Below are 25,900 nucleotides of genomic sequence, written 5' to 3'. Positions count from 1 at the left end.
AAGCTAAAGCTCGCATGAGTGGAGCGACAGTGCTAACGTGATAGCCGACCGGTATTATTATTTAGGTCTCTTGTTGCTGTGCGGAACAGGTGCAGCACCAGAGGCAATAATGTGCTGGTCGTCGACGGCTACAGTTGGGGGATGGCATGCGTGTTCTCTTAGAAGTCACATCATCCAAGTAGGTTACAAACGACACAATCCTGCCATTCCAATTTGACTTCTCAGACGTTGGAATTTTAGGACAATTTGTCCATTGATTTATTCCAGGTTTAAACAAAAAAAACGCTGCAGCTTTACTGACTAACGGCATCGTGCAAACAAACTGACATTTGAAGGTTAAAATTAATGGATGTTTTATACTAATGACAAGAACTGATGTATTCAGTAAAGGGCAAAAAACAAAAGTATCAAATTTTGTCATTTGCTGAGAGGCTAGTAAAATTGAACAAGGCCTGAGGGTTAAAAAAACAAAAAGCTTCTAGTTGATGTTTTTTTAAAATTTTTATTTTATTTATTTATTTATTTTTTAACTTCAACTGAGAGTTAATGCACTTAAGCGAGATATCCTGTGTGGGATGCGATGTAGTAGATATTAAACTGGCATGACTGGTCAGCTGCTTGCTGCAGGGAAATTCCACAGACCAGTCAAATATGGCTGGTAACAATTAGTATGCAGACAGACTGACATAACATTATCGATGCTACTTTTGACTGTATGTGCTCCATGATGGAGGTCCGTGTCAGTCCTTGCATTTGATGCAGCTCTTATATTGGATTTCATTTGATCCGTTTCCTAATTAGAATCACCCGAGTAACGAACGTGGGCTGGCCGTTGACATTTTCTCCATTCTGGCCCCGATGACACATTGTCGGTACACGGCGGAGCCAAAGCTCAGGCACGGTGACCTTTTAAATGTCCATCTCCTTCTTCGGCCATCTTTCTTTCTCCTCAGCAGATCTCCCAGCCTGCTCCCCCCGCCCATCGCACCACCCTCCCCTCCTCCTGCACCTCCTGCCCCATCAGCTTGTCATGAGGCACGCATACTGACTTCAAGCCAGCAGCGCACCCAAGGACAGTCTTATAACGTCGCGGGACATTTAGCATGACCAAGCACAATTGCTGACTGGCTGTCACAACAGAATACATTCAAAAAGACAAAGAGATAGAGATGACAGTCATGTGAATGCTGAGGGATGCTGTTGCCAAGCCAAAACGACAAAAATAAATAAATACAAATAAATAAACAAATAAATAAATAAAATAAATTGAGTACTTTGCTTATTAATATGAAACTAGGGCTGGGCAATGAATTTAAATTAATTTGATTAATGGGTATTTTGAAAATTGAATTGTTGAAAATTTGCTAACTCGTGACTCAATTGTGGCAATTTACTAATTTGCTCACAAAAATGTATTAATACATTCTATTTTAAATGTATTACGTGTCCCAATGACATATTTATACTTTTTTTTTTTAAATGCTAGAGCATAGAAAAGGCTTTGATGCAGCCTCTCAACTGTGATGAACGGGTTAAAAAAAAAAGAAAAAAGAAGAATGTAGTAATTACAAAATCGGCCAGCAGGTGGCAGCAGAGTATAAGAGATCAACCAGGGCCAGGATGAAAACAAGCTGATTTCACCACAGTTTTAAGCAGATTTGTGAATAATGATGAAATTAAGCTATATTCTAATGTTAATTGCTGCAAAACAGAAACAGAAATATACTTTTTTTTTCCTGATGAAAGAAGCAACTCTTATCTTTCTTTTGGTAGGATCCATGTTTTTATCGCAATAGAACAGAATATTCTGTGGGCCTTGCAAAATCAGTCAAAATCCAGCAAAACAGCCGGGAGCGAAGGGGGCAGCTTCAGTGAAAATGGCTACAAGTGAATGAGTTAAACACGAACTGTGAATGTTAAGCTTATGTTAAAACTGATCTGGAATCAGTATACATCATTATTGTCCGAACATTTTGCACGGGAATTATTTTTGAATAAATCAAACTTTTAAATAAACGTGTTGGGTTTATTACATCAAAATCGATTAAAATCGTAATCGTCCTGAAAGACTGAAAATAAATAAATACATAAATAAATAAAAATAGATTCCATTTTTTTGGCCATATCACCCAACCTTATATGAAACATGTTAGATTAAAGGCAGAAAGCGAATTGAAAATACCTACACTTGTTTATGTTAATGGATCAGTGTGAAGGCGCTCTTCGGCATGTTCTGTCTGAAAGTGAAAGGTGAATAAATGTCTGCTCTTTTGTTACACCGCTGATGCACCAATTTGCAGGGAATGCAGCGTCAAGTGTTTCACTTAAGTGCAAATGCTCGTCGACAACGTGTAATATTTAACGCCTGAAACTACATCAAGGCAATCTATATGCTTGTTATGGATTCCGTGAAGAATAGAATTCTTCTGTTTGTGTAAAAAAAAAAAAAAAATCAGATGAGACACACAAGGCCTCCTGAGGCAAACTGACCCTCACCTAATGACGTCCTGTGCGAGCTTTTGCATTCTTTGGACTTCATATGAGCAGAAGGTGAACAATTATGGGTTGGAGGGAAGAAGGAAGTAAAGCTGAACCCGAGGCAAACAAACATTTGCAAGCAGCGCGTACTCGGACGCGGCGGTTAATGTGGGCTGGCTCCAGAAAAACCCGACGGCATCCTGCGGGGGATTGCAGCCGGCGCGGAGCTCTTGTTGCTTCCGCGCTCAATCCTTTTTCATCTTAACGTGGGCAGGCGCTCACGCCCCCACTTTAATTTTTCAACAGCCTCGCTTGCTGAACGTGATGTGAGATGCTCGCCGCCAACTTGGGTGTGACGTTTTACCTTGTTGGGCTGTCCGAAGAAGTGATTCCCGGCGCAGCGCTGGTTGATGACGTCTCGGATCAGGTGCTTCTGCCCGTTGTAGGTGGTGAGGATGCTGATGCGGTCTGACGGGTAGCCCAGCAGACGCATGTACATGAACAGAGCCACGGAGTACTCGGCCTCCGCCAGGTTCTAAGCGTGGAGAAGAGAGAGAGATTGGTGAGAATTTGAAAGATGCATCTGTGGATGTCAATTTGGCATTTTTATTTAGCTCAGTCAGTTGGTTGTAGGGGAAGACAGCAAACATTATTTACCCGAGTTATTTTCCACTAAACTAATTCCCGAGCATGAACATCCTCCGTCCAAGGCTCTGACCTTCATGTGCCGGGAACAAAAAAAAAAAAGGCAACGGGAGGCCAGCGGTATGCATTATTCATTCCGTTTCAATTAAGCCAGCACTGCAGCCTTGCTAATGATTGGTGCAGCCTCATCAACAGTTCCCCATCCAGCCGCAGCCGAGTCACACCTCCCAAAGCGTGACAGCCTTTGTTAGCGCTCTGCTTTCAAGTGGCACACGTTCAGACAGTTTGATGCTGACATCTTTCTTGCCCACTGTTAAGCTTCGAAGCTGTGAGTGTATCCACTAAACTGGACTAACTAACCGGGCTTGAGTTACCTAATCTAGCTGTGATCACAAATGAAGCACTAAAGGTATTCAACATGAGGCAATAATTTGCCAGTTCTCTTCATTATAGGTGAGAGTCATTAGCATATCAGTCATTAGAACTGCCATATCTTGACCATGGCCAAATAAGCCCAAGGGCACTTGAAACTTTAAAAGTACGTAGATCCAAATATGACAATGAGATGAATACTAGTTAGCACATTACTATGTATTTTTATGTACCTTTACTAGCGGCACAAACACCATAACAAGGGTAACAACAACGCTTTAATATGGTGAGGCCACTATGGTAATGGTTATGAATGATATATGAGCAACTCAAAAATTGGGGCATTTTGTAGATAGATATAATAATAAATGTGAAGCTACATTTACATTTGGCTCCTGTGTTGTCTCATCATTGGGTCTTTTTTCCGTTGCAAAGAAACTTTCCAAATATGTCTGTTTTTCACTCGTTGTGCTAGCTTGTCGATTAGCATCAGTGCTACGCGACTGAGATAATTAGCATGCGTCAAGAGTCCATTGTAAACAGAGAGAATCTGGTCACCTTTCAAAATTAAATATCTTTCAGTTTTGGCTAATCAATTAACCGGAAATACAGTATAAGTTGTTTTAAATTCTTTCAACTGTGTGGCCCGGTCTAAAGTGGCCCACGGTCCGGTGGTTGGGGACCACTGATCTAAATCAAGGGTCTCCAACCTTTTTTAAAAGTGAGAGCTACTTTTTTGGGGACCTGACAAATTGAAAGGGCTAACAGTTTGCAAGTCAGACCATTGGCGTACTGTCTGCCCAGCTGCGCAAATGGCAACAGTCAAACGGAGTGGAGGTTCATGTGACCCGCAGCCTCGAGTAGTGCACATGGTCTGCATTTCGGAACAATCACAACGTTCCGGGAAACACGAGCCAGCGCGCTGGCCACCAGATGACATTTACATGATGCATTTAGGAGAAACGGGACATTTTCATTTCTCGGTTGGCGCGGAAACAATTGATTTAGCACCAGTGTAGCATTTTATGCCCGACACACTTCATGGATAACTACAGATTTTTATTTATTTATTTATTTTTTGGCGGGTGGAAAATACAATTTGTTACTTCCTGTTTTCCATTTTTCCCATGCATAAATTACAAACAATTCATCTTATTTATATTTTTGTACTGTCACAGAAAATGGAGTGGCTGTGGCGTAACAGTGGAGGAATGGCTTTTGTTTATGAATGTCATGTCATACTCTAAGAAAATGCAACATATGACCTTTTAGTGCGTTTCTAAATAAATAAACTTCCAAAACGGCGACATTGGCAAGCTGATATATTTAAAATCAGAAAGTGGAGATTAAAACCGTGAATGGCGATTGCAGTACTGACCTGGTAGAAGTAAGGATTGGGCTCCGACTCGCCCACGCCGTTGAAGTCCTCCACATTTATGAGCTGGAAGTCAAAGGTCAAGCCAGGGTTGGGCACCTGGAACTCAGGCAGCTGCTGGACGTGCGGCAGGTTCCCCAGGTGCTTGTAGCGCCAGTTGTACAAATTGCACAGACTGGAAGGATCAAGCGACACGGTCTCACGTTAACGTCACGAGACAACAGTAGGAAATGAAGCTGGACGACTGACCTAGCGCGAGCGCGTCCCTGCGCGTCCAAGTCAATGGTGGGCACGCCAAGGCGCACAAAGCGAGTGAAGAGCGACTGCTCCATGTTGGAGTACTTCTGGAAGGCCATGTTCTTGATGACGGGTGGCAGCTGGTGGTGGTCGCCGATCATGATCCAACGTTTCAGCCTGCTGTAACCGTCCTCTGGGTTCTGCCGATGAGAAATAGCGACATTCGGAGGTGGTATTTATTTAAGAATTCCCAGGAAAAAATATTATATAAAGTTAGCTTTTATTTTTCTTCTCTCAGCACTCGATTTCAGACATCACTTAAGAACACCTCCAACCCCAAGACTGCATTCCTCCACCAGAGAAGAAGAGAGCGGGTCTGGCATGAAGCCAGGACCAAATTAGGTCATGAAAATGGTGTCCTTTGGATGAAATAGGAAGGAAGCAAATTATCCTTCCATCCATATGTTCACTAAATTTAAACATCTGGCTCGTTTACTTTAGAGACACTGTGAATGTTTTCAACCTAAGTCACTACTAGAACACCAATCTCAAAATTATACAAATAATAATAATAAATATAAAATACATAATAATAATAATAATAATAATTTCCACATGAACCGTTGACAGTTCGTTTGACGTGCATGAGGAGCTACTTAACGTGTGTCCTCCAAAACGTGGAAACTGTTATAAACACATATGGTGGCTTAATTGGACAAACGACTGTTGTGACAAACCCAATATTGCGGTGTTATCTATTATATTTTATTATATTTGCCATCTTTGAATTTGAATATATATGCAAGAGAACCTTTTGCACAGGTGGGGTAAAAAAAGCCATAGTATATAATTATTTTTGTTCTTTTTTTTTTTTTTTTTAGATGAATTTGAGTGTTACTCTATTAAGATATCCTTCTGTACATTGGTTCAATTAAAAAAAAGACGTATATATGCACGTATTTTGCCCCCATTTAAAAGGACATTTTTGTCATAAATCTCATTAGGACGTGTGCAGTCCTACGTGGCCCCTACTAGCACTGAAGAAAAAAACAAACAAAAAACAAATCCTGCCTCCTCTAGGATTGAAGTTTCTGTTTTGTATCATGTAGGAAGGGTAAAACTATATCAAATGATTTTATCCCTTCTCTGACGTCCACCTGCCAGTAATGTATGACTCCCTCACTCGTTCAGGAAGAAAAAACAAACCACATGTAAGGAGACGACGAGCTCTGGCGTGGTTGTTGCGCGGGCTGACGTGCTTAATGATCTCATCTGTAAACAGACATTAGAGCTATCGCGGGCAATTAGGCGCAACGACCAAAGACAAGCGTCATTACTCCGCCTGGCGCCCATCAGTCAGTCAGGCCGTAATGAAAACAAGAGAGTCAGGTGGTGGGAGGCTTGATGATGGGCGTCGTACGGCTGAGCTTACGTTTGAGGGGCGGGGCGGTGGTCCGGACCATAAAGACATCACTTGGAAGGATACTCGCACTCGAGATTTATATATTCTTCCTACTCCTTTGGTTTATTTCCACTGTGCAAGGTGGTCGTTATCATTAATAACTGCTAGTCATGATGCATACTCTGCCTATGCGTCGTGACTAAGTGTGCCATGGACTTTTTTTTTTTTTTGCTCTATAGATTATTTCTAGTCATTCTGCTCACTTGTAATGCACAAGGTGGCAATGCTCATTAATAACCGTCAAGGAGTCAATGCATTCATCATGACCCGTTACTATTTTCAGTCCATTACAACCTAGGCAGTAAAAAGAGCTTACGAGAAAATGGTACTACTGGCCACACTTTGAGAAGCACTGTCCTTACCTGCAAGAGAAGCGGGATGAAGGTCTCGATCTCCAGAATCTGAGCTGATTCCTCCATCAGGATGTTGTCGTACTGACGGAGACAATTAGCCACTTTAAATATGCAGTCATGAGATCGAAATAAATAACCACGAATGGAGGGATGTAACCATACGCGCGATATCGTGATAGTAAAACTGCCACAATATTGTTGTCGTCATGTTCACAATATTTAAATGTAACACATCTGTTAAAAAAAAAAAAGTCAGATTGATATCCATTTGTGCAGTTCTAGCACCCTCTGCTGGCTAGTTTTTTAGTGCAATTTAATTTTCATTAGGCATGTTTTGGCCCTTCTATGTTTAAAATCTGCACTAATTGTCAGATGAAGGGGAAAGTAATATGCCTGTGAAGTCAATATGTGGAGGAACTCAATGTGTGTGTGCATTAACACAACATAACATAATAATAACATAACATTGATGTTATGTACAAAAGCAAAATTGTTTTTTTTGTTGTTTTTTTAGTATGAGCACATTTTTCTTTGCAATATTATGACCTCTTTTAAATATCGCCAACCTCCCCACAATATCGTGATAATATCGTATCGTGACATTTGGATATCGTTACATCCCTAACGGAACGGAAGTAGCCTCACCTTGAATCCCAGTTCCACCAGGTCGTGACGTTTGAGGGCGGCGTGCGTGCACGTCATGGCGATGATTTTGGCTTCCTTCACCAGCAGGTATTTGGTGCGGTCCAGTCCGCTCCTGAGCAGCTCGAAGGCCCTGAACTCCTAGCGGAGCAGACGATCGGACGAACGAACGCAAGGTCAGTCACGACTTGAAAGAAATTGTCCACCAAAAGGGAGCAGTTTGGTTTGGACGCCATCAAACTATCCAAACTTTACTTTTCAGAAGGCGATGCTGACAAAATGATCGAAGATCGCCGAGAAGGATGACGGATAAGAGGATTGCTGTACCGGATGATGGATGACATTGATATCTATTGTGTGGTAACATAAAAAAGAAATAGGCTTTTCGACATTGAGACCTCAGCACTCTTCACAGCATGGATTGGTGAAAAAGATCTTTCTGCTTCGGCACACTCTCGCTCTTTTGCCATGATGAAGTTGCACACTGATGGAGTGGTTATCGCTTATTGACCTCACCGACGTGATACGATCGTGATGCTCGCCTGAGATACGGTGTGCGAGTGTGTGGTTATCACCAGACAAATCACATTATCTGTGTAAGTGAAGAAGGAATGGGGGGAGGAAAACAAAACAAAACAAGGAAAGGGCAATCTGTGGTGGGGATAGTTGGGTTATAAATATTTAATGTGTTACTATTTTCGTCGAAATATCAAACCAATCAAAACCTCCAATATTTATGAGGTCTACTTTTTACCCCCAATGGATGAAGGGTGAAATCAGGTAATGATTTTTACACTTTGGGATGTTTGAATCACAAGTGGACAATATCTTCTGTTCCAGAATTAAACAATGCTGCATTCATGTCATCTTATGTGGTTCAGTGTGAACCGGGAAGTCTCAGCACATTCTGGCAGACAAATATGCAAATTCAGCAGCGATGCCTCCCTCTCGTGAGTGGGCGTTCTGCAACTGCATGGGCGAGGTCGCGGGAGGAGAGGAGGAGGAGGAGGAGGGCGGAGGCAAGGTGACGGGGCCGGATAAATCACGGTCACCAGGCATGTTGGGGGATATTACCTCCAGTCAATAACGCCGTTATTGCTTTTTTTGCAGGGCCTCTTTGCTGCTCCCATAAATCTGATATGTTATTGTTATCTCAATAGGAATACTCCATGCGCTAAGAAGAAATGGTAAAAGTGGAAAACAATAGGGGCGATGAGCACTTTGAGAGACCTCTGCCAAGGCTTCAATGGAAGTAACTCTCGGTGCGGATAATATATAATGTCTTCTGGACAAAACAGATTTGACACATGCTACTATATATCAAATTAAATGATGTTTTTTTTATGTATTTGCATTTTTCACTTGTTCAACAAGAAACTCGAGATTCAATTCAAACTAGTTTAATTCTAATTATATCAGTTCATTGATGCTACTGTTCAGTCACGTTAACTGCTGAGCCTATTTAAACTCTGTTGCTAACCAAAACAGCAGTACATAATGATGCACATAAATAAAAGAATTGTGGAGTCTTACTTATGCTGGAAACAACTTCCTGTGCGGCATTAACGATCTTAACATTCACATTCCAGTAGATGCTGACAAGAGGCCAAGCCACAATGTTGTCTGCCTTAATTTCAACATTTTCCTCATAATGGTCATTTTTATTTTGCACTAAACTCTACTTTCACTTAAAATGAGCTGTAATATATTAGCAGTCTTGTTAATCAATATTCTAAATAAAGCCCTCCACATTCATCCTCTCATCTGCAGCTGAGTAAATAAACATTTCATCTCCAGCCCCTATTGACTGGCGAATAAAATCATATATCCACAAATGGTCAAATTGTGATACTGTGATGATTTACTGCACACAACTGCCCAGTCATTGAGCCTCTCCACCGTCATCGTTGATTACATTCCCGTCTCTTATTTGCTGCTGTGGTCACATGAATGAGCTCCACTGTAATTGTACTTCTATAAATAACAGTCATTCCAGAATGTGTGTATGTGTTTATGAGCGTGACCTTCTTACCTCCAGCTGAGTAAATATCTTCTTAATGTGTCGGAAGCAGCCCTCCGCGATGTCCATGTCCTCCTCGTAGGAGCGGCCCTTGAACACGGGCTGGGGGGCGTTGGAGAAGTACTTGTGGAAGGGGAAGAGCGCCGCCACGGCCCCCACATCCGCCTCCGCGTCCTGTTTGGGCTTCACTTTGCTCAGGTACTCTTCCCAGCGGGAGATCACCTGCAGAGGACATGTGACGGATGTTAGGAGCTACGGCCGGAATTATTGGGCCAATGACGGAAAGTTTTATCATTTTTGTCTTCATATATACGGATTATAAATAAAACAACCGATGTGTGATTAACATGCTTTTATTTAAGAGGTTTGACAAAAATATGGAATGTGTCATTGGCAGCCACTTTACATATTTACCTCTATTTTCAAGGGATCACTATTTAGACAAAAGGGCATAATTGCAACATGTGTCTGAGTTTCCATGACGAGTCTTTTAAAAATGCCATTTCTTCAAAATGGACTCCATTTGGCCTCTAAATACAAAGACAACCCTCAAAACACGAAGCCCTGAAATGTCAGATGGATCTGTCGAAGAGCGCACGCCATGGGGGGCATCAACGTACGCCTCTGTCCACTCTAAATGCTACATCAGACAACTCGCCTTCAACTTCTTCTTTTTTTTTTTTTCCTCAAGTCAAATGAGAGCAGATCGGCACACTCTTGGGGGGGTGCTCCAGCTGTGAACCTAATAAAGCGGCTTCAACTAACCAGCAGGCAGCCGCAGTCTAAAAATACCGGTACCCTCTGTGGAAAGCAACTTCAACGACGACTTTACCAAGTTGGCTCGAGGGTTCAGTCGTACACAATCTTAATTAAACAAGTATGAAAAATACTATTGTAATATAGTGGCACCTTGACTGACAAGTGTCCCAAGATTTTTTGAGATACGAGCATTCACTTGGTAGATTTGTTTGCTTTGTGTTGCGGGCAAAAGATTGACAGCTTCAGTCAGTCCACAACTTGATGGGAGCATGAACATTCACAACATCAGACAGCCATTAAAGTAAAGGTAACTGTTGTGTTTTGAAGTACAGCTTGGCGTAATACTTCTATGATACGAATGTGCTACACTGAAACAGTTGATCAAATCTGTAATGCCAGCCAAGGGCTCTGAAATAAGCTGCTGAAAATGAGCAAAGTGTAACGAGAATAATGTAGAGGGCATTAAAAAGTAATGTCTGGGGGTGTCTATTTCAGAGCTTTTCTCATGCAGAGAATGCATTTGGAAAAAAAAGGTGCGCAGTGAAGGCATCAAGAGTCCGGTGATAATTAGGTGTCGTGAATAAACACTGAAGGTTGACACCGTGGCTCTCCCTGGCTCTGCCGAGGTTATTTGGTCTCGAGCATAACACAGCAACAAGCCAGTGGTAATAAGGTATCAAATAAATAGTAATATTTAAAAGGTTTACACACCCTGTTCAAACGCCAGCTTTTTGTGGTATCATTTAATACCTTTAAAATAACAACCGAGATAACTGTGATAGCTGTTCAGATGCATCAGTCAGGAGAAGACAACCAACAAATATATATACATACAATGGGACAAATTGAGGACCGCCATCATCAAGTAGAGAAAATGTGCCAAAACAGTGACATAATGCACAAAACTGCGCTGTGTTCCCAAACTGTCCATAACAGTTGTACCGTGTGGAAAACAAGACAGCACAAGACCCCAATCCAAAAACTACATATGGAACCAGGAAAGAAGAAGTAGTCGCATGTGTTCCCACGCCATAGAAACAAAAGAGCAGCTTACCTGGTAGAGGTAGAAATGTCCTGCCGTCTCGCAGGTGTAGGAAACGTCACCGGGGACGCCCAAGCTCTCCTGAAACCTCCCCACCTCCGTGAGTAGCTCCAGTCGTCGGGCCAGGACGTAGTTCACCCGGCCGTACCTGCAGACCCATAGACAGGTGAGGTTAATCAACTAGCACAATAAATTTCAATATTTTCTCATATTACACATTTATTTTCACAATTATGTATTGCAATATTATTACTTTTTGGTTAATGTAACTTAATTTGAAAACGTTTTCTTGCAAAAATATCAAACATTGTTTTTGGGAAATGCTGCCTTGATTCTTGTAATAATAACTATAACTAATATTAGGGGTGTTAAAAAAAAATCGATTCGGCAATATATCGCGATACTACAGCATGCAATTCTCGAATCGATTCAATAGGCAGCTGAATCGATTTTTTTAACATCCATTTTTGATGGAAAAATATTCAAAAAAACGTCTAACTTTCAGACCTTAAGCATGGAAGAATGTTGAATGTATTAATGGAACATTAAACCTTAATATTTTATTTCAATGCTGTTCTAACATGAAAAAAGGTTACAACCTATTCGTTAATTACAGTGTCTCACAATTATAAAACTGAAGTTTCAGATCAATAAATAATACATTTTCATACAAATCTTACAGTGTACATGTATAGGTTTACTGAATGGTATTTTCTAAATTTGAGCAAAAAAAATCGCAACAATCGACTTGTAAATTCATATCGGGATTAATCGGTATCGAATCGAATCGTGACCTATGAATCGTGATACGGATCGAATCGTCAGGTACAAGGCAATTCACACCCCTAATAACTATGTTGAACTGAGGGGAGGACCTTCATTTAGTCAGGTCACGAACTTGTCTAATGGGAAAACAGAAGCGCTTTGTTGCCATCTTGATGCAACTACAGGCAATTGCAACCAAAACAATTATTTGCACATTTGCTATTGGTGGCAGAGCTCCGTCCCTAATTCCCCAAAATAGCAGTGGTTTACTGTATTATGGTCTATTTATTATAAAATGTAAACCTTTTTTTCTAGTATTCTGACTTAAATCTTTTTAAATATTCTCATCAAAATCAAACTTTGTCCTAATAATGACTTCATGTCATAACACTGTTACTATATTCTTGTATTATATTTTCCTTACAAGACATAATATACAAAACAAAATGAACGCCACTTTCTTTTTTTCTGCAATTGCTGTTACATTCAAGCATCGACAGGTGTCGAGCTTCTGTCCTTAGTGGAGAACAAGCAAGTCAAGCGCGTCCTTGAGGTCTTGCGTGCGTGCTCGGCTTCATGCGGCTGATTAGTGTTCACGCAACGCAATCAGAGAGCGTCATTAAGTACACAGACAGGAAGTGGGAGGGTTTATAGTGGTTACACTATTTTTAGACAGTGTGCAAAGATCCTCAGTCAGCACACGACCAAAAAGACAATGGCCCAGCTCCACCTCTTTTTTTTCCTGACTAATTAAAAAAAAAAAAAAAAAGCCAAGTGACCTTGATGCCCAGGAGGACTCACCTGTGATGCAGCTGCTCTCACATAGCGGCCAATGCAAGTTACTACTTTAACCTTCGGCTGGAAACACTCGACCAAACCAAGGCAATCGTGGTGATGCGAGTGGCCCAACTTTCCATCATTTGGATGAGGTTTTTTTTTTTTTTTTTTCCTCCTGTAGTATACTGCTCCCAGTGGCCAAAACATGCACACCAGGAAGGAACAAAACAATGTCCATTGAACCGAAGCAAAAATGTGACACTTTTAATTCTTGACGTTCTATTTTGGCGGACATCTTGAACAAATGATTCGGTACGCCCGGGATATGAATTCAGCAGCAAAATCCACCTGTTTTTAATCCATCGCCGGGGGGCAGCCATTTTGCAATTTGCTGTCGACTGAAAATGGCATGACGGTTCCTCATGACTGTCATGGCTCACCTGTTTTCCAGGTTTGGTCACGTGACGTTCGCAAGCTGAAGAAATTCGTTCAACTCAAATATTAAATACAACTCAAGTGTCCTGCAGTGATTCTTTTACGAACCACTAGAGGGAGCCCACGTAGCACACTGAGAATTGCTGAACTCGATTAAATTTGGATTGTCGGGCAGCGATGTACTCTAACAATCTAATTAGAACGGAAGGAAATGTATCACGACATTCACATCCCATTTGCTAGGCATTCACCACTCGTACTGGCTTCCATTTTTATTTATTTTTATTTTTTTTTTAACATAGCTAATGCAGTGTTAATTAAAACTCTCTGCCGCTCGGTGTCACCGGGTGGAAGGAGCAGAGGCGCTTGCATCTTTTTTACGAGGCGTCCACGGGAAGGCGAGGATCGAATGAAACACTACTAGCGAGAGTGCTTTTCTTTTCATGACCACCCCCCAGCACTCCCTCTTTTGTCCTGCATAATTTACAGATAGATTTGCCCAGTCGCTATTCATAAGCGCGTGCTATGTTCCTTCTGAATAGCGCGCATGCACAGAACAGGCATGGCAGTGGCGTCACATGCATAACCCCCCTCCTGCCCCCGCCCCTCCACCTTTCTCCCAATATAGGGTGCAATTTGCTCAGCACTACAGATGGATAAGGCGGTAATTAACAAGGTCACTTGTAAGGGAACTTTAAATAGTAACAGCATGTTAATTAATACTCAATGGTACTGGCCTAATTTATATTCAAAAGCTGCTTGGAAAAACGTGAAAGGTAGTAGTGACTCATATTTTAAGAGGCATGTTATGATGTCAGACTACCACATGCTTTCATCAACATAACCAAGGATCAAGAATTACTGTATAGTGTGATTTTCACTCTATTTAGGTCCGGTACATTTAAATTAGGGCCAAAGCTATTGGGGGGGGGCTTCCTTAGTTGTTGGTTTTTCGAACAGTCAAGCTAAGTCAAGGCTAATGCTAATCTGTGTATTAAACAATGCAGCTCCACTTAGTTTTTTAATAAGTGATAATGCTCCTGTGTAGTGTGACTGTTTCTTGACAATGACAGATCCCGATCTCCACCCAGCCTAGCTTGCAAGTCAGGGGCAGGAACACTCAAGAGTGGGCGCGGTTATTATGTCAATGAAAAGTTTGGATATTTTACAGCTTACACAAGACTTACTTGGTCTTTTAAAGCAACAACTTGCACTCAATTTTTTTTGTATTCTATTTGACTCCTGATTATGACAAAAGTGAATGAATTATAATGCATGCACCACATTATGACATTCCTTACCTTGAATGAAATGTCCCGAAGTGGACTTATTTCACTGATTAATTCAGAACCCCTGCACTAAAACCTTTCAGGGTTACCCTGTTACTCCAAGACGACAGGCTGAAGAACTGCTGTAATTTTCTAATCCTTTTAAATTCTGACATGTACTCTGTCATTCCTTTATATTTGTGTGATTAAACCATCAAGTACACTTACTCATTGTGCCGGTGCCGTAAAACACTTGGTGAATAATTAATCAAAGGGGGCCTTAATGTAGACCAGAGGTTTTAATGTCGGCATTATGGCATTATTAGACTTCTCCCAGTGCACCATGCGGTGAGAAAGGACTGATGCACTTACTCCCATTCATATTTTACAGATTGTTGGATGTAAAACAATTTCAGGGAACAATGATGGCTAGAAAAATACAAAAAAAATAATGTAAATGCTCAGTGGGCTGGATTTAAAAACAGAGCAGGCCCTATTTGGCCTTGGCTGTAATTTGCCGACCCCTGTACTATTACCACACAAAGTACTTGGCAGTCCAGAATAGTGACGAAAGAGCTAATCGCTGGGTGAACTGTGGGAGAAGCCTGAGAGACTGAGGATGTCTAATGAAGATACACATACAGTATGAGTATCATGTGGCTCTGTCCCTGTTTTGGCAGAGAATTGTTATGCATGTGGGCAGCTGGGCAAGTGGATACGTGTGCGTGTGTGTTAGCTTTGATTGAGTTATAAGATAGCTCAAAGACGTTTGTTTGCATAAACGGCATCTCCCACTGGTATCTGTGGCGTGTCTCGTCCATCCTCACCTGCTGAAGTCCTTCTCGGTCTCCAGCTCCTCTTCTCCGTGACCCAGACGCAGGAGGTGGCGCTCGTCAATGTCCAGGGCCATGATCTTTTCAAACAGCTGGTTCAGAGCCTGGTGGACGAGAAGGCGGCAGTGAAGGATATGAAACGCAGCCCATCAAGAAGCCAACCTTTTACTTGACAGGTCATGGGCACGACAGTGGGCTAACCTGGTTGGAGTGTGTGACTATGAGTGTCCTCTGATCGGGAAAGTTGTGGTAGATGTTGGATATGATCTGGACGGCGACGTCCGTCTTGCCCGTACCCGGCGGTCCGACAACCTGGAGACAAAGAACGAGAAAAGAATTTAATAAAATCATTGCTAAAAAAAATACAAAAAGAAAAAAAACAACATGAAAATATAACAAAAAATACAGAAAAAAAAACATTTTCTATTACTGAATTACAGGAATTGAATGCAATGAATTTGTTCCAAATAAAATAAATCTGTGAGCCAATCTTTTTTTAAGATAAATCTAGTAAAATAGGTTTGAAATTATACGTAACTGTAAAGGCCTCATAGAGTTAGATTTAAGTACAAATCGCAGAAACAACGAAGGCAACAATTTCACCCGGAAGTGAATGAAGTCCATTTTTTATTTTTACGTTTTCAAATTGGAACAAAGAATCCGACAACAGATTGTGTTTGACCTGAGAGGTTCCACAGAATCTGTTCCAAGTAAAGCAAGCCACAGTATCCTTGAGGCCTCCCATCAGCATAAAATAAGCCTTGTTTCAGCAGGGGGGCGGCTGTAACAAAAAAATCTCCTCGTCTAAGCGTCTCAGGTGAGTCATTTCCGCTGGAAAATAATGAGTGCAATTTAGCATTCCTGAATAAATCAGCGTATAATCAGCCGACATGAAAGAGAAGGCAGGTGGACAGGGAGGCGGCTGTTATGTGTTTACTGGTACTTCTACTGACCGCTACAATTCTCACGAAGGAAGAGGTGTTTGGGTGTTTCACGACTTGTATCCTTAAGTTAACCACAACCTTTTGTCACAAGACTTTTATTGATTGCTAAAATGGTACGTGTGAAGTTGCAATTGTGGGATGGAATGGTGTGGTCAAGGCGAGTTGAGTGGCACATTTACTATTATAGATGTGCAAATCCGAGCGAATGTCCACTTCAAAGGCTGGGGTTGAAAAAAAAAAAAAAAAAAAAAAAGTTCCCCCTCCCACGACACACTCCGCACATTCGACATTGCAACTGGCATTTAAACAAGTCAACATCTAGCAACTCACCATGGTGAGCCCCGGCTGCATGCCGGCTCGGATGGCTTCGATCTGAGTAGGCGTGAAGTGAATTGTGTTCCTGGAATGAAGTTATTAAGGCAGGTAATTAGTCAGTCAGGATAAACTGATTTTAGGTTGAAATTGGACAGAGCAATTCAGAAACATTGAGGCCACGATGGAGCAAGAAGAATATGAACGTGGAATGTAAAAGACAGCTAGATGATGAAATAAAACGACTTCTGAGAATCCACATTTAGAAATGGCAAAAACAAACAAACATGCTAACGTTAGCATAGCAATGAATGCAGGCTGATTAATTAATCTTTGCATCACTGAAAACTTTGAGGATACATTGTTAGAAACAACTAGAATAAGCATACACGCTAACATTAGCATACAAAGATACTAATACAGCATATGGATAGTCTCCATTTTGTTACTTCAGCATCTCGTTCTGACTGACGGTTTTTGCATCTAAAATTTAAATTGCTCAAATGGGATTAGTAGAGCCGAGTGGATGCAGGGCAATAGAAGAGTGGTTTTAAGAGTGGCTTGCTCACCTCTTGGGCTGGTTATAAGGGTAGGGCCCACGGTTGGGGGTGACATAGGGTTCAACAATCAAGGGTTTGTCCTCTTCCACCATGACTTCATCATTTGGTTTCCTTTTCTTCCCTTTGTCAGTTTGGCTTGAGACTGGAAACTTTATTCTTGTAACAGAGACAAAAGAATGGATAAGATACCAGTTTTCTTTTGTTTTTCTTTTTAAATAAAAACCAAACATTTGGCATTCACCTGAAAGGCGGGACCTGCAGTTCAGGGTTCTCCTCGGTGACAGTAACGGCTGAACCAGGGAAGCAGGAACGCAGGTGATCCAAGGACAGAAACGTGTCGTTGAAGTCCAACGTGGAGATCTGATTGGGCATCTTGGAGTAGTGGGCGCTGCCCGGGTCACCGTAGCCGAGGATGATGTCATGGAGCCAGTCCGGGACGACACACTCGGTGTTCATCAGGTTTCTGATGGTCTCCAGAACGGCCTAATGTGACAGGCATCCGGTAGAAAGACAGGTAGTTGATGGGGTTTAGTGTTTTCAGAACAACATCTCACAGGAGGCTTTGATGGGACGGCGTGAAACTTGTACGTCTGTCAACCTGGTTTTAATGAGCTTCACTGGTGCCTGGTGCGTCAATCAGTGGGAAGGAAACATGTTTGCTTTTATCTGTGATAAACATCAACTATGCAGAAGAATGTTCCGTGAATACCCATCAGCTCCTAATGCCTTCCGAAAAACATCTGTCGTTCTTTTTGGTGTGGGTAGGAAAAGGCAGATTTATGCGCACCGCGTTGGAAAATGGCAGATTTGACAAAGCCCCAGCTGAGTAGCTTTCAAACAAAAACATGAGGTGGAGTTTGACGCACAAGTTCTGTGGGGTTTAACTTAACTTGACCTACATAAAAACATTGGGACTTTGCCTCCTCTTAACCTTAATAAGCCTTTATCTTTGAAGTTCCTACACTAAGCTTCCACTGAGAAAGGCCTTGGATGGGTCGTAATCTTAGACGTGCCCTGGCCCCAACCTTACAGCTCCAACACCCAAGTGAATATAATAAGTGCCATAAAGAAGGAAAGGCACAGGGATAGCAGATGCGCTGCAAACCTTAAAGTTATTCTCCTTCGGCTTGCGCCTCATGATGATGTTGAACGTCTCGTACGGGTCCTCAGTGCCGGCCTGAATGCTGCTAGTCATGTCCTGCTGATATTGGTTGGGGTCCAGCCAGACGCGGAATGTCCTCGAGTCGCCACGTAGCTTGGGCTTCGGTTCAGGACCTGTATAGGAGCAATGTGACAATGAAGATATAAAGCAACAAAAATTGTAGCAGTGGAAAAAGAGGGCGGGCAGTGTTGTCCAGTCAGTCATTTTCAGACATAGTAAAGCTAAGTGCTGTTGTGAAAGGAGAGACTTTACTTTAGCTACCAGCCTAAGGTAAAAAAAAAAGAAAGAAAGAAAAACGATGGATTTAATAACAGCACCAATTTGTCAGGCAAATTTAAAATCACTGTTTAATTTAAAACCCAAAATCGAGACTGATAGCTTGCACTGGGACCCATCACCATAACTTCTTCTTTTCATTGAAATTGATCAAGTTCAGTGCCATCCAGGCTTTGATTTCCTCCAGACAGGACAAAGGGAATGAGCTTGCAAAGAGAATGTGTCCTTGCAGAGTGAGACTTAGATCTGAGTCATCATCTGACTGTCATGTCATCTGGTCATCTGCATTATCATGAAAGGAAATAGCATGCTTATTTTTTTTATTTTTATTTATTTTTATTTTTTTAAAAGAGGGGCAGCAAATACTATGAAAACAGCAGGGGGCCCAAAATTGAGCTCTGTGGAACACCAGGTGACAGAGGGGCAGATTGGCACTCAGCGGAACGTAAGCTAACACAAAAAGTCCTGCCAATTAGTAGGATCAAAACCACTGTAGAGCTCTACCAGGTGCTGCAAACTAGCCAAACTGAATGCTGTGGTCTACCATATCGAAAGCTGCAGTCAGATCCAACAGAACAAGACACACAGAAAACAGACCACTGCAGCAAATTACAGACTGTAGAGCACAATTCTGCAGCATCCATAGCTAAGGCAAAGTAACAACAATCATTATGTATGTATAGTTAAATACTATTGAGTTTAAAGTTACTAGCTAGCAAATACTACTGCAGTGCTAAGGTAGATAAATATTCAATTTGGTCTTTTTTTTCTTTTTTTTTTTATGAATAGTTATCATGCAGTGAAAAAGGCACATATTCCTCTCATGTCTAAGATGGCTGCAGAAGCTCTTATAAAAACAGCTCTCCCTGGCCTGATCTTCCTGCAGTGCTTTGCCTTTTTTAGGATGAGGAATGTGGATGCGGGGCCTGACAGGCGGCCACGCAGAGAGGCTGTGAGGTATACAGAGGGCAGCTCACTGACGGATGTCTGCGGAGATTCATGTGTGGCGCATTGGGGCAGGCGGGGGGCTAGAGGAGAGTGACACTCGATCCGGTTGACCTCACGTTGTGTGTTTGCATGTCAGTGTCTGTGTGTGTTTATGTGTGTGGCTGTGCTGGATTGTCAAATCCTCCTGGCTAAAAAAAATAAATAAAAAAAAAAAATCAAGCGTGGCGATAGCTTAGGAGTGTAAGTGACACCCTTGCCGTGGAGGATAACACTTTGGGCAGCTGGGCCAGGATGTGAGCGAGAGCCCTCGCTGATTGTATTTAAACTATCTCTGGAGCATTAAATCAACACAACTGCGGACTACACAACTGCGGACTACTTTACATGCTTGGCGGGTATGACACAATCTCATAAAATTTGAAACAATGTAAAAAGAGGACATTCTCAAAGACATTAATGCTCAGCTTTGATTAGCGCAATCAGCCGGGTATTGACCTAACAATTTATTATTATGGGTGTCTAGAATAACAAGTCATGTAGTGCCTGATGCATTGCAGTATGTTAGCAATATAATATTGGTAAGGAATATGATTAACAAGTTAAGGATAACCTATTGACCTAGATTTTAAAAGTTCAGTGCCTGAACCAGTTACACTTGGTAGACATGTCTATGATCAGTATAAGTTTAGAACTAAAAAACAGTCTCAAGAACCAATGCCGTATAGAGACATACTGCCATTTCGGTTTTCAACGTGAAGCAGCCATTTCGAGTCTCTTTGGCCATTTCCAGGTGCCCTTCAAAAGGACCACTAGACATTTGGAAAATGAAGACACTTAGCAAGCTCAAATTTGGGAGGCATATCGATAATGATGTCTGCAAAATTGGTTTGAAGTGACAATTTTAGAGCAACTTTGGTCATGTCTTTTATGATCTATCGAAATGTAAAAAAAATTTCCACGGGCAGTTTCTCTGAATCAAGTCAAGTCAAGTCAAGTAATCTTTTTTATAGCGCTGTCATTTGTGTTTAATGTAGTTTTTGGGTGTTTTTTGTTAAAGACATACAATCTAAACTGCACCCTATTTGAAGATGTAGGCAAACCGTATTTAATAATCAAAGGTTTCCCAATGAGATACATTTTGATTAATAATAAGCATACCTTTCTTTGTAAAGTCATACATTTGAACAGCTCTTGCATTAGATTGTGTAGGTGTACCTAATCAAGTATCTAGTGAGTGTATAAAGTATCAAGTGCAACCTGGCCAGTAATGCATATTTTTCACAAATATCATGTATTTGAGCAAAATACCGGTTTAACTGATACAAAAGTAAACACCAGACACAATTTATCTCCAAGCACGCTTTGGTCTACGTGACATGCTCACCGCCCAGTTAGCCAGGCTATCAATCACCTCCGGGGGGCTGGTAGTGGGAGGATCTGAGAGGTTGGACGTGTTCCTCTAGCCGGACGACTACTCAGAAAAAAAGCTCTGCCCACTGCATATTTAATGCAAAGACAGGAGAGAAGGGCGAGGGCATACCAGGGATACATGCTCTGACAAACGGGAAGTGCAAAATAAACACCAATGGCTGCCGGCAATGTTTGGTGCGAGTGAGGAACAGCATTCGCTGGAGGGGAACGCGATAAATATCATATCATCGTGTTACTGTTGCATATTTTACTTTCCAGGGAAAATACACAAAAAAAGTAACAGAGTTAAATATTTCCTCTGGTGCAGTTAAATATATAAAGCAAATGGGACGAAGGGATGACCATTATTTGAGGAAATACTGCATGGACCTGCACAAAATTATGTCGGTAACTGGACTCTTCATTATCTTTTTAGACATCACAACCTTTAAGACATTTACGATGGCTCTACACTTTCATTAATCTAAAAAAACTGCTTTAGTGCTGGTGTTTTGGTTAGCAACAGAGTGCAAATGTCCTCCATCCATGAACAGTTAAGTTTATTTTCTGAAGTGAAAAGTGGATCATCTAATTAAGGGAAGTGTTAATTTTTCTTAAGCGGAGGACTAATTGGTGCATGGCATTTATTTGCTACGTAGAATATCGTAAATAGAGAATGAGGTAAAAACTAACCCTAGCTAGCTAGCGCCTGCTGTGTTGTGTTTTTCTTCTTGTTCGCCTCCATATGAACCTCCTGTCCTGTCTGTCACGCTGCCTCAGGAGATGAAGCTGTAACCGCCGCGCCGTGTTGTTTGCTGGGTTGTCATGACTCCAAGAGTGACTGACGCCCTGTCACCGTTCCAGCGGCTGGTATCTCAAAGCGGAGGGGAAGCAGACAGCCGTTCGCGTGAAGTCAGCGGAGATGACAGCACGCCCGCGAGCGTTGTTCCCCCTTTAGTTGCGGCCCAACTCGGAAGAAGAACTTGGCTCAGCTCGAATGTGTCCCAGAGTGAGTTTAATCAGACACTCCTCTGGCTTTTTGATTGGCCACTACTAAAGTCACCCCTCAGGTTGTGCAATTCACAACGCGAGCAAAATTTGGAGTAAATAAGCCTCCGTATCCAGTGAGACCAAAGCAAATCTCATGAGACTGCGGCAGTGCGGCACATCCAGTGAGACGACCGGATCAATGAATAAATTCACAAGTGAAAATATGAACCCCAATTCCACTGAAGTTGGTGCGTTGTGCAATGTAAATAAAAACAATGCAATGGTTTGCCAATCTTTTTTCAACAAATAGTCAATTGAATGCAGTACAAAGTCAAGGATGAAAACCACCACTGAATGACCGTGACATCGATCTCTCAAGCACCACCACATGAAAGTATATTGCCATGTGTGCTCAAGAACACTTAAAAAAAAAATCATTGTCATTTTACACAGCTCCTGTCTAAATCTTACAAATACAAGCAAAGGAAAAAAAAAAAAAAGCCATATACCACTCAGTTATATATCAAAGCCATGTATCAATAGCCATATATGCCAGCGGCATGGACTGAGTGACGTAAAATAGCAAAGCAAAGTGTGGTCTGACGAGTTCACATTTCAAATTGTAATGGCAAAAAAATATGTTATTACTCTGTGATATATATGGATGTATTAGTGCCAATTGCATGGGTAACTTTCACATCTGTGAAGGGACCATTAATGCTTAAAGGTCCATCCGTGTATAGTAGCATCATAGGAAGCCATCCAAGCAGTGTCTTTTTCAAAAACATCTCTGCCAGCAGTTCAAACTTGTCTCCCACTGAAAATGTGTAACGCATTATGAAGCGCAAAATACAACAATGGAGAGACCAGACTGTTAAATAACTCAAGTTGTACATCAAGCAAGAACGGAAAAGAATTCAGCCTTCAAAGCGTCAACAATTATTGCTCAGTTCCCAAACGCTTAAGTGTTATTAAAAGAAAAGATGACGTAACGCAGCGGTAAACATGCCCACCCCAGTTTTCTTGCAAAAAAACAGAAACAAAAAAACAAAAAACAATAATGTTGCTTCTAGTTCTTATAATTTGAATTTGATGGATTGCTTTTTAAAGTATTCAAAAAGTCTCCAATGACAAAAATGAACAGACATTGATTCACACGAGTGAATGTTGGCATGGCTCTGCAGGACTAGCACATTCTTCAAGGTTTGCCTATCCACACCCAACCTATGTGGCTAAATTAAATGAATCGAATAAGGTGGAGCGAGTGCGCGGGAGTAGGGCCCGTAGCTCATGGGCGTTGTCTCCGTCAACCTTAGGTTAATGTGATGTTAATGCGAACAGGTCAGGTCTTAAAGTGGCCGTCACCATGACAACGCCACTTGTGACCCTCTCCCAAGGATCAGATGCTGGGGATGATTGCTTTGATGGGAAGGACGGATATTATGGGACATTCTTGGTATTAGTGTGTGTGTGTGTGTGTGCGCGCGATTATGAGCCGTACCTTCCTCGATGACACGCCCCCGGTCATCCAGCATGCCCTGCACCTCACAGCCCCGCACATATACGAGGCCCGTCTGCTCCACGAAGGCTTGGCGCCGGTCGAAGCGCGTGCCGTAGGGCATGTTGGGACGCACCGTGATCAGAAAGCAAACGTCGTGCTTACGCAGCCCTGTGTTGGGGGGGAGAGAGTTCGAGAGTGAGAGTCAGGTAAGACAGAAAGCTGGACGGGGACAGATCAGTGGCTTGGTGGGGGTAGGCGTCAGGCAACGAGGGAGAAACTGCCCTGTCAGCGTGCGCCTGATTTTTAAAACATGAAGTCCTAATTATAGAAGCGGGGCAGGATAGGAAGTGATACTTTAGTCTGCGTTTAAATTTGAGGAAATAGATTATTAAAGAATCTCATTTAAAAAGGTCTCGATGCAAAGAGTAGGAATATTAAGTATCTGCAATAGCATTAAAAAAAGTATGTGGAAGTTTGATGTCTGCACTTAGGCCATCACTTCCTGCAAATTTGTAGGAACCCTATTTTGTCAAAATGAACACCACAAGCTTCACCATGAAGTAAAACTGACTGATTTTTTTTTTTTAAACAATAGAAACACCACTACTACTAACACTGCTCTAACATAGTCACATTTCTCATTAAATCATTTGCTCCCCAAAAAAAAAAAAAAGTATGAATACGTTCTATTTTAAAGTGTACCAAAGACGTATTTATATGTGTTTTTTTTTAATGCTAGAACATACAAAAGGCTTTGATGCAGCCACTCAACTGCAAAGAACGGTTGAAGAAATGGTAATCATTACACAACCGGCCAGCAGGTGGCAGCAGAGTAAAGGAGATCAACCAGAACCATGTTGAAGGAAAAAAAGCTCAATTACTCATAATTCTAAATAGATTTGTAAATAATGATGAAACTGATGCAAAACGGAAACAGATAGAAATATACTTTTTTTTTCCTGATGAAAGAAGATACCTTAATCTTTCTTTTGGTAGGTTCCATGTTTTTTTTAGAAACAGAACACAATATTCGGTGGGCCTTGCAACATGAGTCAAAATCCAGTAAAACAGCCGGGAATGAAGGAGATTGCTTCTATGAAAATGGCTGGGAGTGAATAAGTTAAGATAAGAGGATAAATATAATGTGTGGTGCTCACGTGGTTAGATTGTAAGCAATTCAGCTCAATTTCAACTGAAACCGTTCGTTACCTTCCCACTCATTCTTGATGTGATCCTGCACGTTGAGGTGGATGGTCACGTCGGCCCGGACGCGCGCAGGCCAACTCTCGCCAATGTTGGGCTTGGCCACCTCCACGATGGTGAAGGCGGTGATGGTCTGGGCCATCCTGGCCCAGCCGCCGAACACCACGCCGCCGTACTCGGACTGCCTGCGAGTGTGTGTGTGTGTGTGCGCGCGCGAGGACAGATGGAAAGGAGGGAGATAGTAAGAGGTGTGACAAGTGCCGCGGGCCGCTGTCAAGCTTGAAATGAGTTGGATTTGGGGCAGCGACAGACAGCGCCGCCGCTGAGTTGTTTACTTTTCTCTGGAACAACAAGTAAAAAGTTGCGACACCGCTTGACATAATGGGAACACTTATTATGTTAAGCAATGGGTTTCCAAATGTGCCATAGCGACTGTCACAGTCTTTGAATTAAATATAATCAATGTGCCGTGTCGTCGCACAATGAGAGGGATCTTCATTCGTAAAATTTAAAATGGATTTAAGTGTGCTCTTGCTCAGTTACAAATGGCTGCAACAATAATATAGTCAAACCCCGTGTATTCAAATTAAGGTGGTTTGATGCTGAAAATTAAAGTGTTGAATATAGTCATTTATGTTACATGAGTTCATAATTATGTACCTGCTAGATACATGATGTCGACGCATTATTGATTATTATTTGCTTGTTACAGACCATAGTAGATTAATCACATTTTTGACGTTTTGTGTCAGGGCTAACCCCGGGTTTTCACTGGATGCGGTTGCGGTGCGGTTGCGGTGCGGTGCGTCTTGACTGCGTGCTCCGGACGGGTCAATTTTTTTGTCAATCCACACCGGCTCCGCACAGCTGCGGTCCGGCAGCTCCGTCGCCGCCCACTTCCCAACGTGTCTCGCGGGACCGCGCGCGCGCGATCATGTGGCATTTCACAACGAGAGGTGGACTTCTTTTGATTTAACCTTTTCTTCTTCTTCTGCTATGAGATTCCATGCAGCATCCTTTTTTTGGTTGACCTTGTAAAGTATATTAATAACGAGAGTCGGGTCAGTGCGGGTCCACTCTTTATTTCTGTCTTCCCCGTCCGGCTGCCGCTCAGTACGGCAAGCGAGACGG

General features: G+C 42.0%; 1 protein-coding gene across 5 annotated transcripts in view; it reads right to left on the bottom strand.

Moving 5' to 3' along the window:
* aqr (aquarius intron-binding spliceosomal factor) overlaps positions 1–25,900 on the bottom strand; it is a 55,922-nt gene that overhangs the window by 12,220 nt on the left and 17,802 nt on the right. For all 5 annotated transcript variants that reach the window (XM_077538118.1, XM_077538120.1, XM_077538117.1 and 2 more), the window contains exons 18-32: positions 24,776–24,954; positions 23,567–23,734; positions 18,385–18,554; positions 17,521–17,762; positions 17,289–17,435; positions 16,738–16,807; positions 15,665–15,775; positions 15,458–15,567; positions 11,398–11,533; positions 9,597–9,806; positions 7,568–7,705; positions 6,932–7,003; positions 5,120–5,307; positions 4,874–5,045; positions 2,843–3,013 (exon numbers count right to left, since the gene is read on the bottom strand). In XM_077538118.1, coding sequence (XP_077394244.1) covers positions 2,843–3,013; positions 4,874–5,045; positions 5,120–5,307; positions 6,932–7,003; positions 7,568–7,705; positions 9,597–9,806; positions 11,398–11,533; positions 15,458–15,567; positions 15,665–15,775; positions 16,738–16,807; positions 17,289–17,435; positions 17,521–17,762; positions 18,385–18,554; positions 23,567–23,734; positions 24,776–24,954 — 2,284 coding nt within the window. The remainder of the gene's footprint in view (positions 1–2,842; positions 3,014–4,873; positions 5,046–5,119; positions 5,308–6,931; positions 7,004–7,567; positions 7,706–9,596; positions 9,807–11,397; positions 11,534–15,457; positions 15,568–15,664; positions 15,776–16,737; positions 16,808–17,288; positions 17,436–17,520; positions 17,763–18,384; positions 18,555–23,566; positions 23,735–24,775; positions 24,955–25,900) is intronic.

The sequence above is a fragment of the Festucalex cinctus genome, chromosome 12 (assembly GCF_051991245.1).
Source record: "Festucalex cinctus isolate MCC-2025b chromosome 12, RoL_Fcin_1.0, whole genome shotgun sequence".
Taxonomy (NCBI): Eukaryota; Metazoa; Chordata; class Actinopteri; order Syngnathiformes; family Syngnathidae; genus Festucalex; species Festucalex cinctus.
Note: the sequence above shows the minus strand (reverse complement) of the source record. Positions and strands in the feature narration are given on the sequence as shown.